The sequence below is a fragment of the Sinohyriopsis cumingii genome, chromosome 15 (assembly GCF_028554795.1).
Source record: "Sinohyriopsis cumingii isolate HCF-2022 chromosome 15, ASM2855479v2, whole genome shotgun sequence".
In the NCBI taxonomy this organism is placed as follows: Eukaryota; Metazoa; Mollusca; class Bivalvia; order Unionida; family Unionidae; genus Sinohyriopsis; species Sinohyriopsis cumingii.
Window position 1 is genome coordinate 99,370,284 of NC_142975.1, and position 19,762 is coordinate 99,390,045.

The following is a 19,762-nucleotide window of genomic DNA, read 5'->3' on the forward strand; positions in this document are numbered from 1 at the left end:
TGTTTTTTAGAAGAGATATTGGATTTAACAGAGTGGTCGTTTGTGATGTGGGGGCTGGAGAAGCAGAAGAACTAATGAGCAAAGTGATGGAAGAAGTGAAGTAGATAAAAGACATTTGGTCTAAGGAAAGAAAGGACAAATAAAACAGAACTAAATAAGAGGTGTTTGACAGACTAAATGAAAACTGAATGTGCAGGAGAAATTTAGATTGATGGGCCATCCCGACTGGATGACAGAGAAAAAGAAAAAGAAGAAAGGAATAATTGAAAAACTGAGGAAATGGTGGAAGAACTGGAGAAAATAGAAGAAACCAATAGCCCTTTCTAGGGCACCTCATATGCCTTGCTTGAAAAGATTTGCTTCCTTGCCCAATTATGTTTAGTATGTTGTATAGTTGTTTGTGTTTGTATGTTGTATGTTGTCTGTGTTATCTCTGTTCAATTCTTATTGTCCATATGCAAACCCAATATTGCTGTCCCTACACAGGCCAAATATTCCCATGTTAAAGTCGAATTGTATCCAAATTACCGGTCCTGTATGTTCCCATGTTAAATTCACATTACTCCTAATCGCGCCCACGTCCTTTTTGACTGGGATTTCCATTGTCCCGAAACAGCCTTCCTTCACTACTTTTGACCATTGTGTTAAAGTGTAATAGAGAATATCATACATGATTTTGGTCTTCCATACAAAAACTGATACATTTTAAGGGGATTTAAGGGTCCTCCCCCAACGGGGTCTCAAACGCCAGGGACCCGAATCTGGAAGTCCAGGGGGTAGAATGTCACTGGTCAAAAACGCATTCTACACTCATAAAAACTGCTCCTGGTGAAACATATGATCACAAAATGAACCAAATAATCATTTGAAAACTAATAAACTTACAAAATAATGTTCAAATTGACTTCAATAATTTCACATTATTTATAGTCACACGAATTAGTTCGCCGATGCAATTGACACTGAAGTTATTTGATGTGCAGGTCAGTGTTCACATCATAATTAAGTCATTATAATTTCCCAATGTTTGCAGCAAATATATTATGCTTCTCTCTATTCATAACAAATCTGTAAATAAAAACCCAAGTACATCAACTATAAACAAATAATCCCACACATTCACTTGTCTTTTTCTCCATTGGACACAGCTTGTTGATATGCCAGTCGAGTTCTTTTTGTGGCTTTGGCAAAGATTTTGTTTAGCCTTACTTTTTGTCACCTATGACTTTTTTTTTGTTTTTTAGCTCAATGTGCAAGCGTTCCGTTTCCTTCTGAATTATAGCCTTTTCCCTTTCAAGCTGGTACTTGTATTGGCGACATGCAGTGCGGCATATTCTGACAAAAGGCTAAATCTGTTTTCTCATGTAAGAAATCTTTCTTCTTATAGTAATTAATTGAACTTTTTCTAGATGCCTTCTGAGCTACAATATTTTTTCCTATGCAGATTCTTTTGTAGGTACCGTTCCAAACACAATTCACGTATTTCAGATCTTTATTGCATAGGTAACAAAATGCCAGTCATCTTGCACTAAGTTGCCTTATAGACTGATAGTTAAATTTTCGTCAACTTTTCGCTCTAGCCATTCTCATTTCTATATGTTTTATAATCTTTATCTAAACTTCTCGTGTCATGGTCTCTCTCAACAACGCGGGACTCCACATTTTGCACGCATGCTTCTTCTTTTCATTGCCACCAGCTTCCAATACACAAAGATTCAATGGATGAATTTAAACCTTTGACCAATCAGAAAACTCTTTACGATAGTATTGTGATAACTAATATATGGAACGAACAATATACAAGGATCGTTGAGGAATGGGAACGGGCAGACCATTTTTAAAAAACTGGATAGGAGATGATACAAATCGGACTGTATTAAGAAAAATCCGTTTAAAGTCAGAGAAAAAGCGGAATTCTGCTTTAAAATTGGAGAAAAATCATGTCTGGAATATATGCATACATACAGTGCATACATACATATGTAATGCTCACTGCCTCACATCATTTTCCCGCTTGGTTAAATATTAGATCTAATCTAGAGTGGATCCCATATGATGGGGGATATTGCATGTATATAAATGTTCCAGTTTCTTGAAATATTGTTCTATTTAACTATAAATCCAAAGAACTCAATTCAAATTTCATGTGAAACTTACTCTCTGGTTTTATTTCCAATGTAACTTCATTAAATCCAATGCTGTTGGTGACATTAATTGTGTAGTTCCCAAAGTCTTCCTGGCTGCTAATGCTGATATTAAAATTTGCTCTGAAAACCTTGGCTGGAACATAATATTTGTACACTGGAAGGTTGTCTGTTTCAATCTCCACAACACTGTATGCTTTGTATTCTTTACTTGTGTTTGAGTGTTGCAGGGTCACATGACCAGCATCTGTGTTAGAATAATAATCTAGCTGAATGGCAATGATTCTTCCAATACCACCTGGTACAGTCTTGGGAATCTTAAGTATCGCTGGAGGAGCTGCAAGACGAAAGTCATATTTTTGAGTAAAATAAATAATTTAGGGAAAAAAATTAGTGTACAGAACATTTGTATATATGACATGGGGAATAGTTGTAATATTCTCAACGATTTAATAAGCATAAAATAACGTGTTCTGGTGCATACCCAATACTCATGGTATTTGCATGAATGTGGTGCCAGCATATATGTACGTGGTTCCCACGCTTTTCTAAACTTAAATGGTCAGGTCTTTACCAGGTTTTCTTCAGGATGAAATTAATGTTGTCAAGGTTAACATATGACCATTACTAAATGGAGCTAAAGAACAATTTGGATTATAAAACATGCATTTTCCACATCTGACAAAATGTTTCTCTTTCAAGACTGTCCAAAACATATGTCCGGAAATATGATCATGTACAAAACCACAAAATGAGTCACATAAAACAAATCTGACTATATTCCTATAATTAGGCAGTTCAGGTCATTTTAATGTATAGAATACAAAGTCTAACTTGACTGTGCTGTCCTATATTATGTTGCTACATGGAAACAACATGAAGAGCATAAATTGTTGTGTTTCCTTTCAAACCTTTAATTGTAAAGAATTCCAGACCAATATATGTGCATGTCATGCAAAGTAAACATTTCCTATCACAGTATGAAAAAATAACAATAAATGCAAAGCATTAGAATCTTATCTTGTAACGAAAAAGGTTTAACCCGAAATGTATGTATGCCAATACAATCTCAAACAAGACTGATTTATCAACCAACATAAACTCCTTGAGATAATTTGGTTAAAAATTCCATCATTTAAAGACATTTACAAACAAAAAAGGGTTGATTTAAGTTTTGACAAAAACCCTTCAAAATTAGATATTGTTGTATAAACGAGGACTGCATTTTCTGTAAAATCAACTTGTCTTCTTGCAGTTCAGTAAACCAGTCACAAAACCTGTATTGATACATGGGCAAGTATTATAATCGTTATGTCTTTAATCCGCTGACAGACTATACGAAACTCGGCATAGATGTAACCTGACCCGGTACTCGCCATTTGCACTAATAGTCACATAGCTTAACAACTCGGACTCAACGGCATCGGAAGTCCAATAATCACGTGATATCAACAACAACTCCTTTTAAGTGTCGTTGTAATAAATTTCAATTATATTAAATGAAAGTATGATACCTTTTGTTAAAACCAGAAAAAAATATAATTCTCAACATATTTATTTCGAGAAAAACTAGAAGAAACTTAGCCAGTCTAATTCAACAAGCATAGTAGTTTGGTTTCCTGCTTCGTATGCTGCACACGTGAGAGAGCACATGTCAACTTTGTAGCCACGTGATACAACAAAACTCCAGAAGTTGGTCTCGGAATAAATATAGAGAACTGTGTGCTCTTTCGTTTTTGCATTTGTATTACAACCAGTATACGACCTTCATTTATTTTTTTCTACAATATATTAAAATTACGGTTGTGAGATTTTGTATGCTCGTGCGACTAGCAATCGAAATCGCTAGTACCAGCTCAAATAAAAAAAGTTGTGAAAGTCGAGAAAGATATCATGTCAGAATATCAAGCAAACGTGTTTCAGCAAGGGTTATGAGGAACTGTTGTCTAATTACATGTACTAAAACATATTTTGACTTGCTTTAATTGAAAAGTACAGTACCAAGCAAATAAAGCAATGATATTTGGGCAGAAAATGCCGGCTGGAGGGAAGTAAATATTTGAGACCCGGTACAAATGGCACCGATGAGAGAAGAAGTACCCTGGGTGAGCTCAAGCCCATGAGAAAAAGCTTATATGGTTTCGTTCGACCTGTCGTGATCCAGCCTTTCTTACCACCAGTACTCCTGAGTGCAGCCACCACAATCACCAATTACCAAAGAACAAAGGAACAGGAAAACAAGAACAAAGAAATAATACTAAGAAGAGGAAAAGATAAGTAGCCCGCCAATCCTTGAACAAAGGAAGTGCACAGAACAAAGGAACTCTACAAAAAAGGAACAATACGAACACACAGTAAGATAGTAATATTGCAATATAAGTTAAGCCTTACTGTTAACAATACCCTTGTATCTTTATGTTTTCTCGCTACTAACAATAAAAATCTTATTATATTGGCGCCATTATCCTAAAACAAAAAATAAGTCCATTTTGTATCATCTCCACTAAGCAAAAATAAACGATTAAATCGAGAGTTAAAATCTAATTAAAAAAACAAAATTCAATCAATACCTACAGCATATTGCTGATAGCTCTACCTTAGTACAATGTTAATAAGCAATCCAACTTACATAGGACATTATATAAGACAATAGCAAAAAAACAAAATTTACAATTAAAACCCTCAATTGAAATCAATCTATACACACCGTTAACTACACCTAGATCTATAACTATCCAAACCTAATCAATTTACAATAGAAGGGTCTCACCTTAATAGGAACAATTCATTATTAAAAAATTAGTCAAACAACTAGACAATATGGCTCAAAACAAGTATGCAAACAAAATGGTGCTCAATGCCAGAAAGAAAACAAAACAAGATAAGCGACTTGACAATGTCAGGAAAATGTCACTCACCAACCAAACAGAAAACATATCCTCAATACAAAAAGAAGAACTAGATACTAGCTTGAGCCCTTCAATAAAACAAATCAAACCAAAAAATCTAACATTCAATGCCAGCTCCCCACAAAATATGTTAATCGCTTCAATAAATTATCTTGACACAACCTCACTTCAAGCGCCCTGATCAGACAAACAAATATGAAGATACCCACACTATATTTGGAACACATAATCGCAAAACCCCTCTCGAACTGGACCAACAGTTAGATGTCAAAACAAGTCTACAAACATGCAACCTACTTGAATGTCCCCAATCTAAACCACCAATTGGAATCCTGATAAGCGAAGTACCCCAAACAACTATTACCCAAAGCGAACCACATCTAAACTAACCTAATGTAAACGACACAGCAACCAATCTAAACGTAACAGCTCCAGCTTCAACTACACAGCAAACTAGTACCCCCTCAGGACAGCGAGATCAAGCAATAATGGAAAACAGAATGTCTCAAAGAATAAACCACAAAAAAACAACAAAAAAAACCACAAGAGCCAAACCCCAGGCCCCTCAGGAATCAATGAAGGCAACGGAACCAACAGCAAGCCACCTAAAAGTAAACCACATAAATCCAACTACCCCTTTACTATAGACAGCTCCAGGTAATAATTACCCTATTTTGTTAAAGGAAATCTTCCTATAGAAAAAACCCACCACCTCTCCAACCAAAACTGGGAAACAGGATACATGTACTAACAAATCCTCTTCCCAGGAAACAACCAAGATTGTATTCACTAGAACATAAGTTTATACATAAGCAGTAGGATAATCAACTGCTCCACCTAAGCAACAACATCATTATAGGCGCCCTTTCCCGAGCAGACTGTGGGCAATTTAGGTTATTTGGACCAAGCATTGACTTCCTAATTGTTCACTGCACCAAGCTCAACCAAGTGAAACAATTCCTGCAAAAGGAATACCTATGCTCATTAGAGTTAAAATCTAAATTTACCACAAAATACAAAATATACCTACTAAACCTGAGAGCAAGAAACCCGCTGAATCCAAAACAGACAGCCAAACTACCAAGCCACCCCTAAATACTAACTTCAAAGCAGTACTAACCCTCAAAGGATATAATAAGAATTAAATGACCAAACACTGCTTAAAAAAACTCGATGAGAATGGTGCAAAAATAGAAACACCATACCGGCTTAAAAATCGTAAAGGACTACCCACTACAAAAGCAGTTATAGTATCAAAACAAGCACTACAACGTTGATAAAAGTAGGTCCTTTCGGAGTAAAACACAGACTAGAACCTTTTGTCAACAAACCCAAATGCTGCACTAACTGACGCCATTGGAGACACTACGCCTATAAATGTCAATACAAATATAGATGTGGCCGGTGCGGGGGCCAACATAGAGAGTCATGTAAAAATAGAATTATCAAATGCCCCAAGTGCAGAGAACCACACCATCCCAGAGCATGTGAATGCCGTATATTATCATAGAAAATCTGATAATTGAACTCTTAAATGCAAAACATTTGATATATCAGGCAGACGAAAGAGAAAAGAACGATTGATAACAGCAACAAAAATTCCATCAATTGAAAAAAAGGAAGTCACCTAATCTCTCAACTCCAACCAGAACAACTACAAATCCACCGCCAAAAAAAAAATTAATCCGACACAAAATGTACCAAACTCTGAAACCACATCAGCAGGAATGCAATCAGGCAAAAATTCAAAACCATAACAATAAAAAAACCCAGTCATGCATCCCCCAACCAAGATTATCAAAGCATCATCACATGGTAGATATGGATTGAAAGAGATAATTAAATCTAACAGCACCAGACCCCCCACATTAGAAAACATAATAGAACACCAATCAAACATTGTCATGCTAAACTCACAATTACTCCTCAATCCACGATCATAACCACAACCACCACCAATCTTAATGCATAGCACAACTAAAAGAATCCTTGCTATCTGGCAATGGAATTGCAGGTGCCTATCTAAAATCTTACTTGAATTAATACACAAAATCATAACGCAATCAATAAACCTGACATAATCTGCCCCGCAAGAAACACACTTACCAGAGAATACGACGTATATACCCAAAATCTCCGAATACTCACCAGGTATATTCAAAATTCGTAGCAATGGAAAAAGGGAGGAGGACTTGCAATAGTTCTAATAGACTCCCTGCCAAAATCTGAAACATTAATGACCTCAATGCCAAATATCAATAACAAAATTGAAGTTCAACCCGTATAACTCAAATAATATAACGATACCAACATATATGACTCGGGGGACCATGACAACCCACTCAACTTAGAATCCTATCAACAAATCTCCAGTAACCAGTCTGGAAACTTAATCATGTGTGGCAACTTCAATGTTCACAATGAACTATAGGGAAAAATTAAAAGGGATAAAAGAGGCAAATAATTGAAGAATGGTTTGTTGAGTCCAACCGAACCATACTCAATGATGTGTCTAAAACTCGACTTAATCCTGAGGATGGCTCCCAATCAGCAATCGATCTTACTCTATTCACACTCAAACTAGACCAGCTTACAAACTGGAGGCTTGATCAATATAACACATTAGGTATGGCCATTTCCCAATAATAATCTCCCTCCGAATATCAGTTCAGCACAACGCCCATGAAGCCCCACCGAAATGAAGATATAAAACTGAATGGGATAACTTTAGAAACACCCTAATCGCTACTAATACCAAAGAGCACGAAGATCCAGATATAACAATATTACATGACAATGTAATTAATACTATAATTAATGCATCTACCCTAAATATACCCCCCCAAAAAAAAAAACAAAAAAAAAAAAACAAACAATCAAACTAAACAATAAATACCATGGTGGGATGATCAATGTCAAAAAGCACATAGATATAAAAATGTACTTAACAAATATATACAAACAAGACACTTAATAGATTTCAACCAATATAAAGACAAAGAAAATCACCTTACAGGGGTAATACAACTAGCCAAAGAAAAAACATGGCAACGCTTCTACTCCAAATTGAACCTCAAATCTAACTCCAAAATAAGTTTGGGACAAAATAAAATCTATCCGGGAAAAAGCTATTAACTTAACACCGAAGCTGAAAAATGCTACAACCAACCATGACAAAGCTAACCTACTTGCTAACCATTTCTCGGCTAGGAGGAGTAATACCAACCACACTAGGAACTTCCAGGAACACAGACAGAAAGCTCAAACCACACTTCCTAACCTCTTTAAAGACCTAGGGTTCAAGAACTCACATTTAAATTCCGAAATCACCCTATACGAATGGAAAATAGCGCTAAGGTCTAAAAAAAGAAACCTCACCTTGGAAAGATCAAATTGGATATGTCATATACAAACCTATTCAAAACAATATTGCAACAACCATTATAAAACTGCTCAACCTAATTTTGCCAAGTGGAAAACTATCATTCAGCTGGAAACAAGCAACTGTCATCCCAATCCCTAAACCAGGTAACGAACCTAATAATATTAACTCATATCATCACATCTCCCTCACTAGTAACATATATAATATGATAGAAACCATCCTAGCCAACAGATTAAAGCACACCTAGAAAGTAAAAAACTCCTATCAGAAAATCAATATGGCTTCCGTACGAGGCTCTCAACCACAGACCAACATTTAAGACTTGAAGCCGATACCATACTAGCTTTCAACTTCTAAAGAAAATCAGACGGACAACTTATAGCAGTCTTCCCTGACCTTGAAAAATATTTTGATCTTGTCTGGACCAAAGGATTGATTGCAAAACTCATCCACTTCGAAATTACTGGACGCATGCTTAACTCGATCGAAAACTTCCAAACATGTCACATAATAAACATTAGAAATTATATGATTGTAGCTTTTTTAGTTTATTCCCATTGTGCTAAAATCAATTCAGGATGGACATACAAAAGCACACATAATGACAAAGACACATACTGATGGACATACGCAACTGGCAATTTATGCTACTGTATAGAGGGTGCAGAGAATAAAAGCAAACATGAAATTGGAATAATCACACAATCCTGACCCTTTTTTCTAATCATGTAGACAACTAGTGAGTTCACTATTTGAACTTGCGGAAAGCAGTAAAATACTGGTATCTAGTATTTTTGTCTTCAAATCAGAATACATTACTTTATTCTTCTCATGCTCTGTCTCTTCTGTTTAAATAGATTGATCAGATATTAAAAAATTTATAAAGTCCCAATTGGTTGCTAAACACCTGCTGTACACATGTTATGTACCACCATCACCAACCTATTAAGCATGTCTGGGTCAGGAGCACCCACATAGTTATGTTTGGGTGGGTGGCAAAAATGTAGTGGTCAGCTATTAAGTATACAAATGGAGTCCAATTCACGTTAAGAGGTGACATCGGTTAGGAGAAGTGACCCTTCTTGCACCTATGTGCGGATGCTCATGGTATGGACTCAAAATTACCAAATTGCTCAGTAGGGACTGCATGAATTGCGGTCAGACAATTCCAGTAACAGCATGGTTTATGCTCTTATTTTTAATCTATAATAAACTAAAATATTTGTACCATCCTACAGTTTTAAGTTTTATTTATCTTATTATATAGGAAGAGATGATCATTACCTACCATGGTGCCATGCTGGCTTAGAAATGTCAATGTTATTACTGCTGGAAAACTGTTTGTTCCACATAGATGAAATAATAATAATAATAATAATAATAATAATAATAATAATAATAATAATAATAATAATGGTAAGAATAACAATACTACTACTACTACTACTACTGATAATAATAATAATAACAATAATAAGAATAATAATAATATTAGTAATAAAAATAATAATAATAGTAAGAATAACAATACTACTATTACTACTACTACTACTACTACTAATAATAATAATAATAATAAACTCTTTTGAGAATTTTGTCAGGCAATTTACTGGAATCTTATAATTTAAATGAGTTTATTTATGTAAAAATGATAGGAAATATCAGGAGGGAATGTCTAATAGAGGTATTCGTTCTTGCAATCAAAAGTTCAACGTCACAAACAAAGTTACAAAAGCAGTTGAAAGACTGCTGCAATATCAAGGTAATATAAGAGCTTTTAATGACCTATAACCATGACAAAGTGCATATAACTGTATAATTCTTTGTTGAATATATTTATTTTGCCATTGTGCTGAAATGGATTTGGAATGGGCATACAGATGTACAGATATAAGGACAGATAAATGTTTTTATGGACATAAGCAAAACAAAATGGCCCTTCTGCAATCCCAGTAGTGGCACAAAAACACTGACATGACAATTTTAATTTTTCAACATTAATAATATTTCTGCTTTCCTAAATTGTCCTGTTGGAATTCTTGGCACATTTGCACAAACCAACTTTTATTGATACACAAAACCATTTGACATCTCCTAATGCAGTGTTTTAGTTTGGATTATGCTTGTATTGAGATCCCATCTTATGACAATGTGTACAATATGTTATTATATACATTTAAATTATTTGATATAATTTATAAATATATTATGTGATCAGTACAGTGTAATTCCAACTGCTAACTGCCATTTTATTGGTTATATCATTTGAGGCACATCATTATTTTTACATGGTACAGATATATATTTTTCTTCGCTTACAATGTGTTTGTTGTCATTTTAATGTATTATTAGTATCCTACTTTGTAACTATGGATATAATTTAAACCCAGTTGGGAAACTTGTTGAAATCATTATCATACTATGTACTTTAATATACAGTGTTTATGACGTAAAATTGATTTGATACACTGACTAAGCATAGATGAAAGAGTGTAGAACTCTTAATCCAAGTATTGTGGGCTTGATACCTTGAAAGTTGATACTGTGAAATGTGAAAAATTATGAGGTAATGATTTTGGCTGGGACATGGCTTAAGTAGAATAGTCTAAATGATGAAATAGAAAAAAGAATCTTAACCATTTCATTTTAATAGATTTTAATTGATAATTTTATATTTCCTTTTTTAAAATAAAATAACTCTTTTGAAATTATAAATTTATTTAATTTGTAAAGATACAGGAATGGTCCTGGATCTAGCTGGTTGTATTTAATACATACGAGACTGAATTAATGCTAATATAAAAAGGGCCCCCAACTATCCATTATGTATACATAGCAGAAACAAGTGTACAAGAGGTTTCTCATTCCAAACATTTGGGTATTATATTGGCTATTGTTCCTTATAGTACAAATATATTCAACGTTTGTTTTCTCTGATAAAACCTGGGAGGATTTTCAAAACTTAAAAAAGTTTTAAATCAAAACCAGATTGATTTGTCTTTGGAAACGTGTACACAATTGCTATATAAGTTTTGGGCAAAATCTCAGTTTGTTGAACTTTCGGCTTCTAATGACTTGATCGACAGTGTGTGTGTGTGTGTGTGTGTGTGTGTGTGTGTGTGTGTGTGTGTGTGTGTGATTTGGATTTGTAACGTAGCTTTAACAATGTTTCAGTCATATTGCTACGATGTCTGCAGTTAGGCAGTTTATAGTGTTGTCTAGCAATGGGGCATTATGCCGCACACATTGAGTATCATCTCCCACCCAGTCACATAATATCAAGACAATAGACAGACCGGTCCTATTACTAACCTCTTAATACTGAGCGCCAAATGAGGCAGCTGACATTTGTATAAGTCTTAGGTATGACTCGGCAGGGGTTTGAACCTGTGACCTCCCGCATTCGAGGCGGACGCTTTAAACATTAGGCCACCTGTGCGGTCTCTTCATGGACAGAAGTATTGCTATGTTAAGATACAGATGTACAAATCTGTTCAAAGCATGAAATAAATATTCTTCCTCAGTGGGTATGGAGGTTTATCAACACGGTATCAGAGTGTGGCAGTGGTACCGATTTTCTGGACTGATCTTTTTGTACACACAAGGGCTGCATTAATTATTCAATTCCTAACGAACCAAAATACATTAAACGAACTTAAAATATTAGATTAGACGATTTATGTTTAAAATTTTATGTGCATCACCTATGTAAATCACATATTTAAAAATATTTATAAAGTGGCATCAGATTGAATTAATTGTTATATAATTTTGTATATTTTTTACACAATAAATACATTTTTGATAGAGAGGTAATCAATGATTTATGTACACAAGTGATATGACGCTAGCTTAAACCAGGTTTTTTCTCAGTAATTGCAGAAATCCCACTATTTGTGAGAAAGGAGTTTTGATTTATAAAACCAAAACCAATCAAAAATTACTAAATCTTATAATCATTTATTAATAAGAAACATTAGTGAATATGCTCAGAGCTGACCGCAGAAACGGTCATACAGTTAATAAAGGTTTTTAACAATAATAGTTACATCATCAAAGCTTTAGAATGCTACTTTTGTCTATTTTTATATGCTGGAGGCACATAATACATAAGTAGGAGAGTGAGAGAGAGAGAGTGAAAGGTGTGGGTACACAAATTGTGTGGGTAGAATGTCTGCAGTGTTAACAAATGTGTAAAATAAATGCAAGGAGGTTGTAATGTCCTGAACATCTAACTTGGTAAATTACATATCAATACATATCTCGAAAAAAATCTGAAAAGTCTCCATGCAAGTGATTTGCAGTTACACAGGAACAACTGCAGAATCACATAACATCACACTGGTATTTGTAGCAATTATAGTCGATTGGATTACAGGAACTTGATACTGATAGTGCTGATATTTGATAGCCTTCATGTCCTATATTCCAGTAATTGGGTTTCTCATAAAGGCAATCTGATATTAGTTGTCTGGTCATTTCTGAAACTTCATCCTCAGAGAGGTGAGACTGTAGGGCAAAATGCAGCACAAACATAAGTGGGACATAAATTACGATGTTTTTGTTTTCAAAGACATCTTTGTTTTGAGGACAGAAAAGAAGACACTACATATATCTGCATCAGCAGTCAGTCAATATGTGAAGGTATATTTCCCATGTTATGATATTGGAATCAATTGATTAAATAGTTTCTTTTAATTTGATAGTTAGGTTATCGTATGTCTTGTATAACCTTTACATAAAGTAATTTCCAAAATCAAACAGGTTGACAAATATTAGTGAATTACTTTCTTTTAAATGATATCAATATTTTATATTAGCGTTTGCTAGTCGTATTCAGTTAGCATTTTTAAACATAATTCTAAACATTATCTTAGATTAACGACATCCATTATGTATGTAAAGCGTATTGACTATAACTGAGCTGCAAATTTTGACCCATAGATAAAAATATATGCTACCATAGCATTTTATATATGAATTTGCTGTATTGTGGCAGTTGAAACACAATACGAGGCCAAAGCAGACCATCTACCACGCATCGTCATTATCTAGTCTAAAGACAAATATTAATATATTCCTTGTAACGTGACTTGAATGATACTTTCCATTTGATCATTTTGCCAGTCACACATATGAGTGGTCTTTAGTAGCCCGGTCTTGGTAGAACATTACTTGAACATGTAATGTGAAACACTCCTTACACATGTTTATTCACATTGCAAGTATTTGAGGAGAATAAAGTATGCAAAATATCTTACACATGTTATGAATACTGGATATTGGTCAAGAGTTTACATAGGCACACCTTTGTAGAAATTGTTCTTAAGTAAATTCCTGCCGAACTAGTGGATTAGAGTTAGAATTACACAATTAAATTTTCCATCAGTTTCCGTATAAAGCAGAAAACCTTATGTTTCCAACTTTTTTTTTACTCCCATTGACGATGCATGCTATTATTCAATCTTGATGAAACATATTATGTTAAGAATATTTGACATGTACTATAAATGTGCAAGTTGTTCACTTGTACCTTTTCTATATGACATAATTCACTTATTTATTTTTAAAATGTGTTTAAAGGGACCATTTATCCTGTCATATATGCTATACATTGTATGTTTCTCAAAAGTCACTGACTTTATATTATTTTCATTGTTGGTATGCAGGTGGTTTTCATATTAGTAGTAACCAATTAACTTTAATTTTCTGTTTCAATGCAGGAAGTAGAGTGAGCAAGAGTTAGATCTCGTCGACTATAACAACAATTTTATCTGGGCATTTTTTTGAAGAAACCACTTTTACATTTTGTGAAGCACCAACAGACAAAGTGCAAAACAATGACTTAAAATACAACACCAGCATCATGGCAATAAAACCTGATACAATTGACTAAAGCATATACATATATGTTATCAGTTTCTGGACAAGTAACAATTGGTACAATATTTATGAAATCAACAATTATCGAAGAATGTGGAAACTGAAACATGAAATTATTTAAAATAAGGCTAACATTCTTGTGACTTGAACCCATAAATGGCCACTGACAAGTGGCACAAAACTCGTTTTTAACCATATTACACAAAGCAAATTAGATTTGTAAGATTTGTGATTTACTTTCCTTTGGACAGTTTCATTCTTCCACGACATCACTGTTTTGAGGAATATTAAAATAACTTTTTCATCTTTATTGCTAAACTGTGAAAACTCAGAATTTAGTCTATATGGGATCTTTTTATATGTTGTCAAAACAGTATTATGACACTAGATGTAGTTGGGGCCCAGAGTGGTCTTGCGGTCTAAATCGCTCATCATTACAGATCATTGCAATCTCACCTCTGTCTGCGTGGGTTCGATTCTCGGGTTCGGAAAATGTGGGTGAGAAAGCTTGCCAATGGTTTATCATGGGTCGGTGGATCTTTCTAGGGTTTTCCACGGTTCTTCCTTCCCCATTTATACTGGCTGCCGTGTATAGCCTATGTTGTGCTGAAAAATGGCATTAAACCCTACAATAACAACTTCCTGTAGTTTGCTTATATACAAACACTGGATCTCACATTGGTAACATTTACTGGCAACATCAATGTACACTATTCAGTTTAGAGTGCCACAATTCTTCGGTATATATCTGTGATCTGATTATGCAAAGAAGGCTGATCATGGTTTTAAGCATGACAAACTTGATGTACAAATGACAACGTTCTTGTATCCAGATGTGATTTCAAAATAAAGTCAATGACTAGTCACATTTAACATTAATAACTATTCGTACCAACAAAATATTAAATGCTATGTACATATTCAGGAGTTGTAGATAATTATGCATGTGACATGTTTAAAAAATTCTCATACAAGCTACATGCATTTTTATGCATCAAACATGTACTGATATGATTTTTCATGTTTTGGTTATTGTGGTAACAAAGTCAATGGACAATTTATATGGACACATGATAAAGGTATAGGCAGTAAGAAATTGTTTACATGTTGTTCATTTGACACTCATGCATACAATCATGCAAGTGGACAAAATGATTTATAGCAATTGACTACAGAATGTCAAGTTATCATTGTAAAAGTTTATATTGTTGATAGTAGAGGCTCAATACGCTGTTTATAAAATTGTAAATTGAAATATCTATACCTCCTATTAAAATATAATATTACTACAAGGAGTCTGATTTACAGACCTATACAAACATCTAGGCTATGTAGTAATCCTGTTCAAATGAGTTTGGAGATCTACATTTTAACAATATTTTTGTGACACAGATACATTCTGACATAGTTGTGTCTGATAGGTAGTAATATAACAACATTACAACTGCTTCATTTCATTGGCCTTATAAACAGAAATTTATTAAAACAAAATAGAGACATGTATAAATAAATGTGTCATTCATGCCATGTGACAAAAATAAAGACTACATGAGCATCATAACTTATTTCTCAATTTAACCCTATTCATGATAACAAATATCATATATACCACCAAGTCGCAAAGCGCAAACACGCACACAAACACACACACACAGATATATATATACATATATATATATATATATATATATATATATATATATATATATATATATATATATATATATATATATATATATATATATATATATATATATATATAGTAACTTCACTACTTAAATACAATTTTGGCTCTCTCTCTATCGGAGTTACACACGAGTTACACTCTGAATCAGACACTTCAGATTATGATGATTTCCAATCTATGCTAGGCTCATCCCATCATAAAAGTATATTCTGGGCTGGTCTCAGTTTATCTATCCCAGGCTGATTCCAGCATGAAGAAAGTAATCTGATTTTAAATTACATGCATAGACAATACGGTACTCTCGTTCAACATTAAGCATGTGGACATGAGAACACGTTTTATTTCTTAATTATTAAAAAATCTTTGCTAATGCGTAGCTCATAAGAGAGGTGAGTGAAATAAGAGCTAGGGCAATCATCACTCTTTGAGAAGAGTTATACATTTTTTATACTATCATATCCTTATAAAAGGGTCCTACTCAGTGTTATGCCACAAAATGATGATTTCAGCATTTCATCAAGTAAAATAGGAATGCGGATTTTTTGTGAATACATTTTTTATAAATTCATAACAAATGGGATGTTTTAAGTCTGTGAAAACTAACTACACTAAAATGTTATACCTGAAAATTGTATGTTATGCTGACTCACAATATTGCTGAATACGATGCACAATAGATATGTACATTGTGAATTGATGTAGGCACGTAAAGTGTTCACAGAGAACTTACCATCCTTCAATGTCTAACATCCTGGCACACCGCACTTTTCCTAATAAAAATGTATGTGTGTAACACTTTCAAGCAGTGTATACGAATTGCAAGGTTTTAGAATAATATAGTTTACACAACTCACCTTTAGCAAGGACATACACCAACTGTGTCATGACATCATCTTGCGTTCCAGCCACTTTGACACCATTGCTAGCCTGACATACATAAATACCAGTGTCCTGGTATGACCGAAAATACAGATCTAATGTAGCATTATGTTCCTCAACATGCGTCGATGGCAGGAACCTCAGAGTTCCATTGTACCCAGGCCAGCGATGTTGCCATTTACCAAAGGTATATCTGTCGGGAACACCGTGAGGTATGCATACTAGTTTTGTATGGACACCACTAGTTGTAACATTACTTGCAGACACGATTATATCTGGCGGATCTGTAATGATGTGAAAATGGACTGTTAAGGTTTACAATCGATGCACTTGGGAACAAAGCTGTTGAGCGAAATAATCTAAAAAAATTTAAAAAGTATTTAATTAGATATATGTTAAATTTCCCTCCATGATGTCTATTGTGAAATCAAATCTTATGAACTATTTCAAGCGAATGACTATTTCAACAAGTCATCTTATGAATGATCTGGCATGATCCATACATCATATGAGGGCACTGAAAGTCATTTGGGGGTCATTCAGACAGATGTAAACATTATGAGATGTTACAGTAAGATATTGTATTTAGAACAAAGCATAAAAGCCAACCCTGGCGGAGAAAAGGCGTAATCCAAGTTAACAAAGAGTAATTTCGAGCAAAAAAGAGTAATCCATATATAACATAAAACAAATTCAACAAGCATTTGTACAAATGACGTATTTACAACTTTGGTCTTTTAACATCAAATGTTCATATTAAGCACCTTTAGCTTTAAAAAGCAACATACTCTCGTGTTGTATTTCAAAACACTTTGTAGCTGAGACTATACATGTTTTGCACACGAGTAGAAAACAAAGTACTGGGTTACCGGGCTTGGATCTGAATACATTTTTTTAGTTAAAAATGCTGAACAATCTTCCATGGTCAGAATTAGAATGGTAAAGAACCAATATTCCTTGCATAACCTGACAAAGAAGAGGAAATTTATATATACAGTTATTGACTATTTTGGTGCAACTGTATGTCAACTCTGCATGAAGTACATTTCCAGGTAGGAAGCCAACTTGATACTTCTGCATCAAATGTCAGTAATAACCTAGTATGTACTCTGATGGGGACATTTTCAAAATATAGGATGCAACTCCTTTATAAATTGCGTTCATCACCGATGCATTATCAGCTGAAAACCCCACACAGTTCGGCCAACTTGTGTCATGTTTTTTTCAAAGAATTATCAACCAAATCAAACATGTTTTATCCAGTGGAATCTACTGATAGCTCTGGTAATTGAAAAATAACACCATGACTATGCATCTTTCATTAGGAAGAATCGTACACAGACTGAGTACATCATTTTGTCATCATAATCACTATTTCACTCTGTCGCAATACTAAGCGGCTCAATATTCATGGCGTCTGCAAATTTAAGTGAAGTATCTTCAGCTAAACACCGAAGGATATTAATTGATTTTGCTCTTGGACATGCATAATTTCTGCAATTTTGGAATCGGTAAGTATTCGTTTGAACTTGGGACCCATTTAGTATTCTACCACTAGGGGTAGTTCAATTAAGAACTGAACTAACTAAATAACACATCTGCATGTATACCAGTCAGTTACTAAGTTTCATTGTGTTTCTTTGATTTCAAGTATTTGTCCACTTCAAATTTACCACCTTGACCACTATTAAATTCCCTTCCACACAGCTTGCAATGGGCATTGATAAGCCTTTAATGGAATGTTGTATTACGTCATTCGCGTATTCATCTTTTAATCTTTGGAATAATTGGGTTTTTGTCATTTTCTAGTATATTCATGAAATTATTTTGCTCACACACATGCATCGGATTGAATAAAACTGACTTGACTTTTAGTGCCAAATGCCTACAGACTGGTTCTGTACCAAATATAAGTTACAACAAAGAATCTGAGAGCAGAGATTAAAAATTCGAACACCAGACTTTGTTTCCAAACTAAACCGAACTGCTGCTAAACAGTCACCCATTTTGCTAAAGGAAAATGGCCTTACAACACGGGTGCTCTTTCCATAAGCAAATACATTTTTTGTGAGAAGTATATGTAATGTACGTAGTAAGAAAGCTACATACTTCAAAGCATTTAATATCTTCGTGTTAAAAGTAACATTATATAGTAAAAGGATCTTCTTGTTATAATAATATAATAATTTCAACTGAATATACTTTAATAGTTCTTATTCTTGACGTATGCGTGCTATATATGCGAGTGGGTATTGTTGTCATGCACATTGCAAAACCATTCAAAAACGTCATTTAAATCTTGATACATATATACTTTTCTTTCCATTTGCTCCATTTGCCCACTGATGCTGAATAACCTCCTTGTCGGTTACGAAGTTAATTATTTGAGTCTTTTCTACATCCAATTGTTCGGCAAATTCCCCTACCCACGAACCCGCAGGAAAGCAAATTATCATCTGAGATGAAAAATCATGTATTATTTTGCTTCTTTTGTAAACTTGTGTTTCTCAGCAATAACAAATTGAAGCAATGTCAGTTAGCAATAACCTAATATACTGTGTGTGGGCTTGGATGTTGAATTTTTGTTTTCTTTCAAACAATACATGATATAGGGTTTTTTTGTTTATGAGGTAAAATCAGTGTTATCTTACACATTGAAAAGAACACACTTGCTATACAAGGTGCAATTTGTATCATTTTCTTGGTCCTATCATGTATATACCAGTTACCTGTTTCTGTGGCGTAATATAAAAGTGACACTCCTCTATCACATATCAGTTTCTGATAGCCGGATATGACTTGAATATATTTATAATTTATCATGTTTAAATTAAATGATGAAAATGTAATATGTTATATTCTTATAGAAATGCAT

At 34.1% G+C, this 19,762-nt stretch overlaps 1 protein-coding gene across 1 annotated transcript in view; it reads right to left on the reverse strand.

Annotated features, from left to right (window-relative positions):
• LOC149782381 (nephrin-like) overlaps positions 1–19,762 on the reverse strand; it is a 129,813-nt gene that overhangs the window by 52,566 nt on the left and 57,485 nt on the right. Inside the window, exons 13-14 of the mRNA XM_089933776.1 lie at positions 16,863–17,171; positions 2,158–2,481 (exon numbers count right to left, since the gene is read on the reverse strand). Of these exons, the coding sequence (XP_089789902.1) occupies positions 2,158–2,481; positions 16,863–17,171 (633 nt within the window). The remainder of the gene's footprint in view (positions 1–2,157; positions 2,482–16,862; positions 17,172–19,762) is intronic.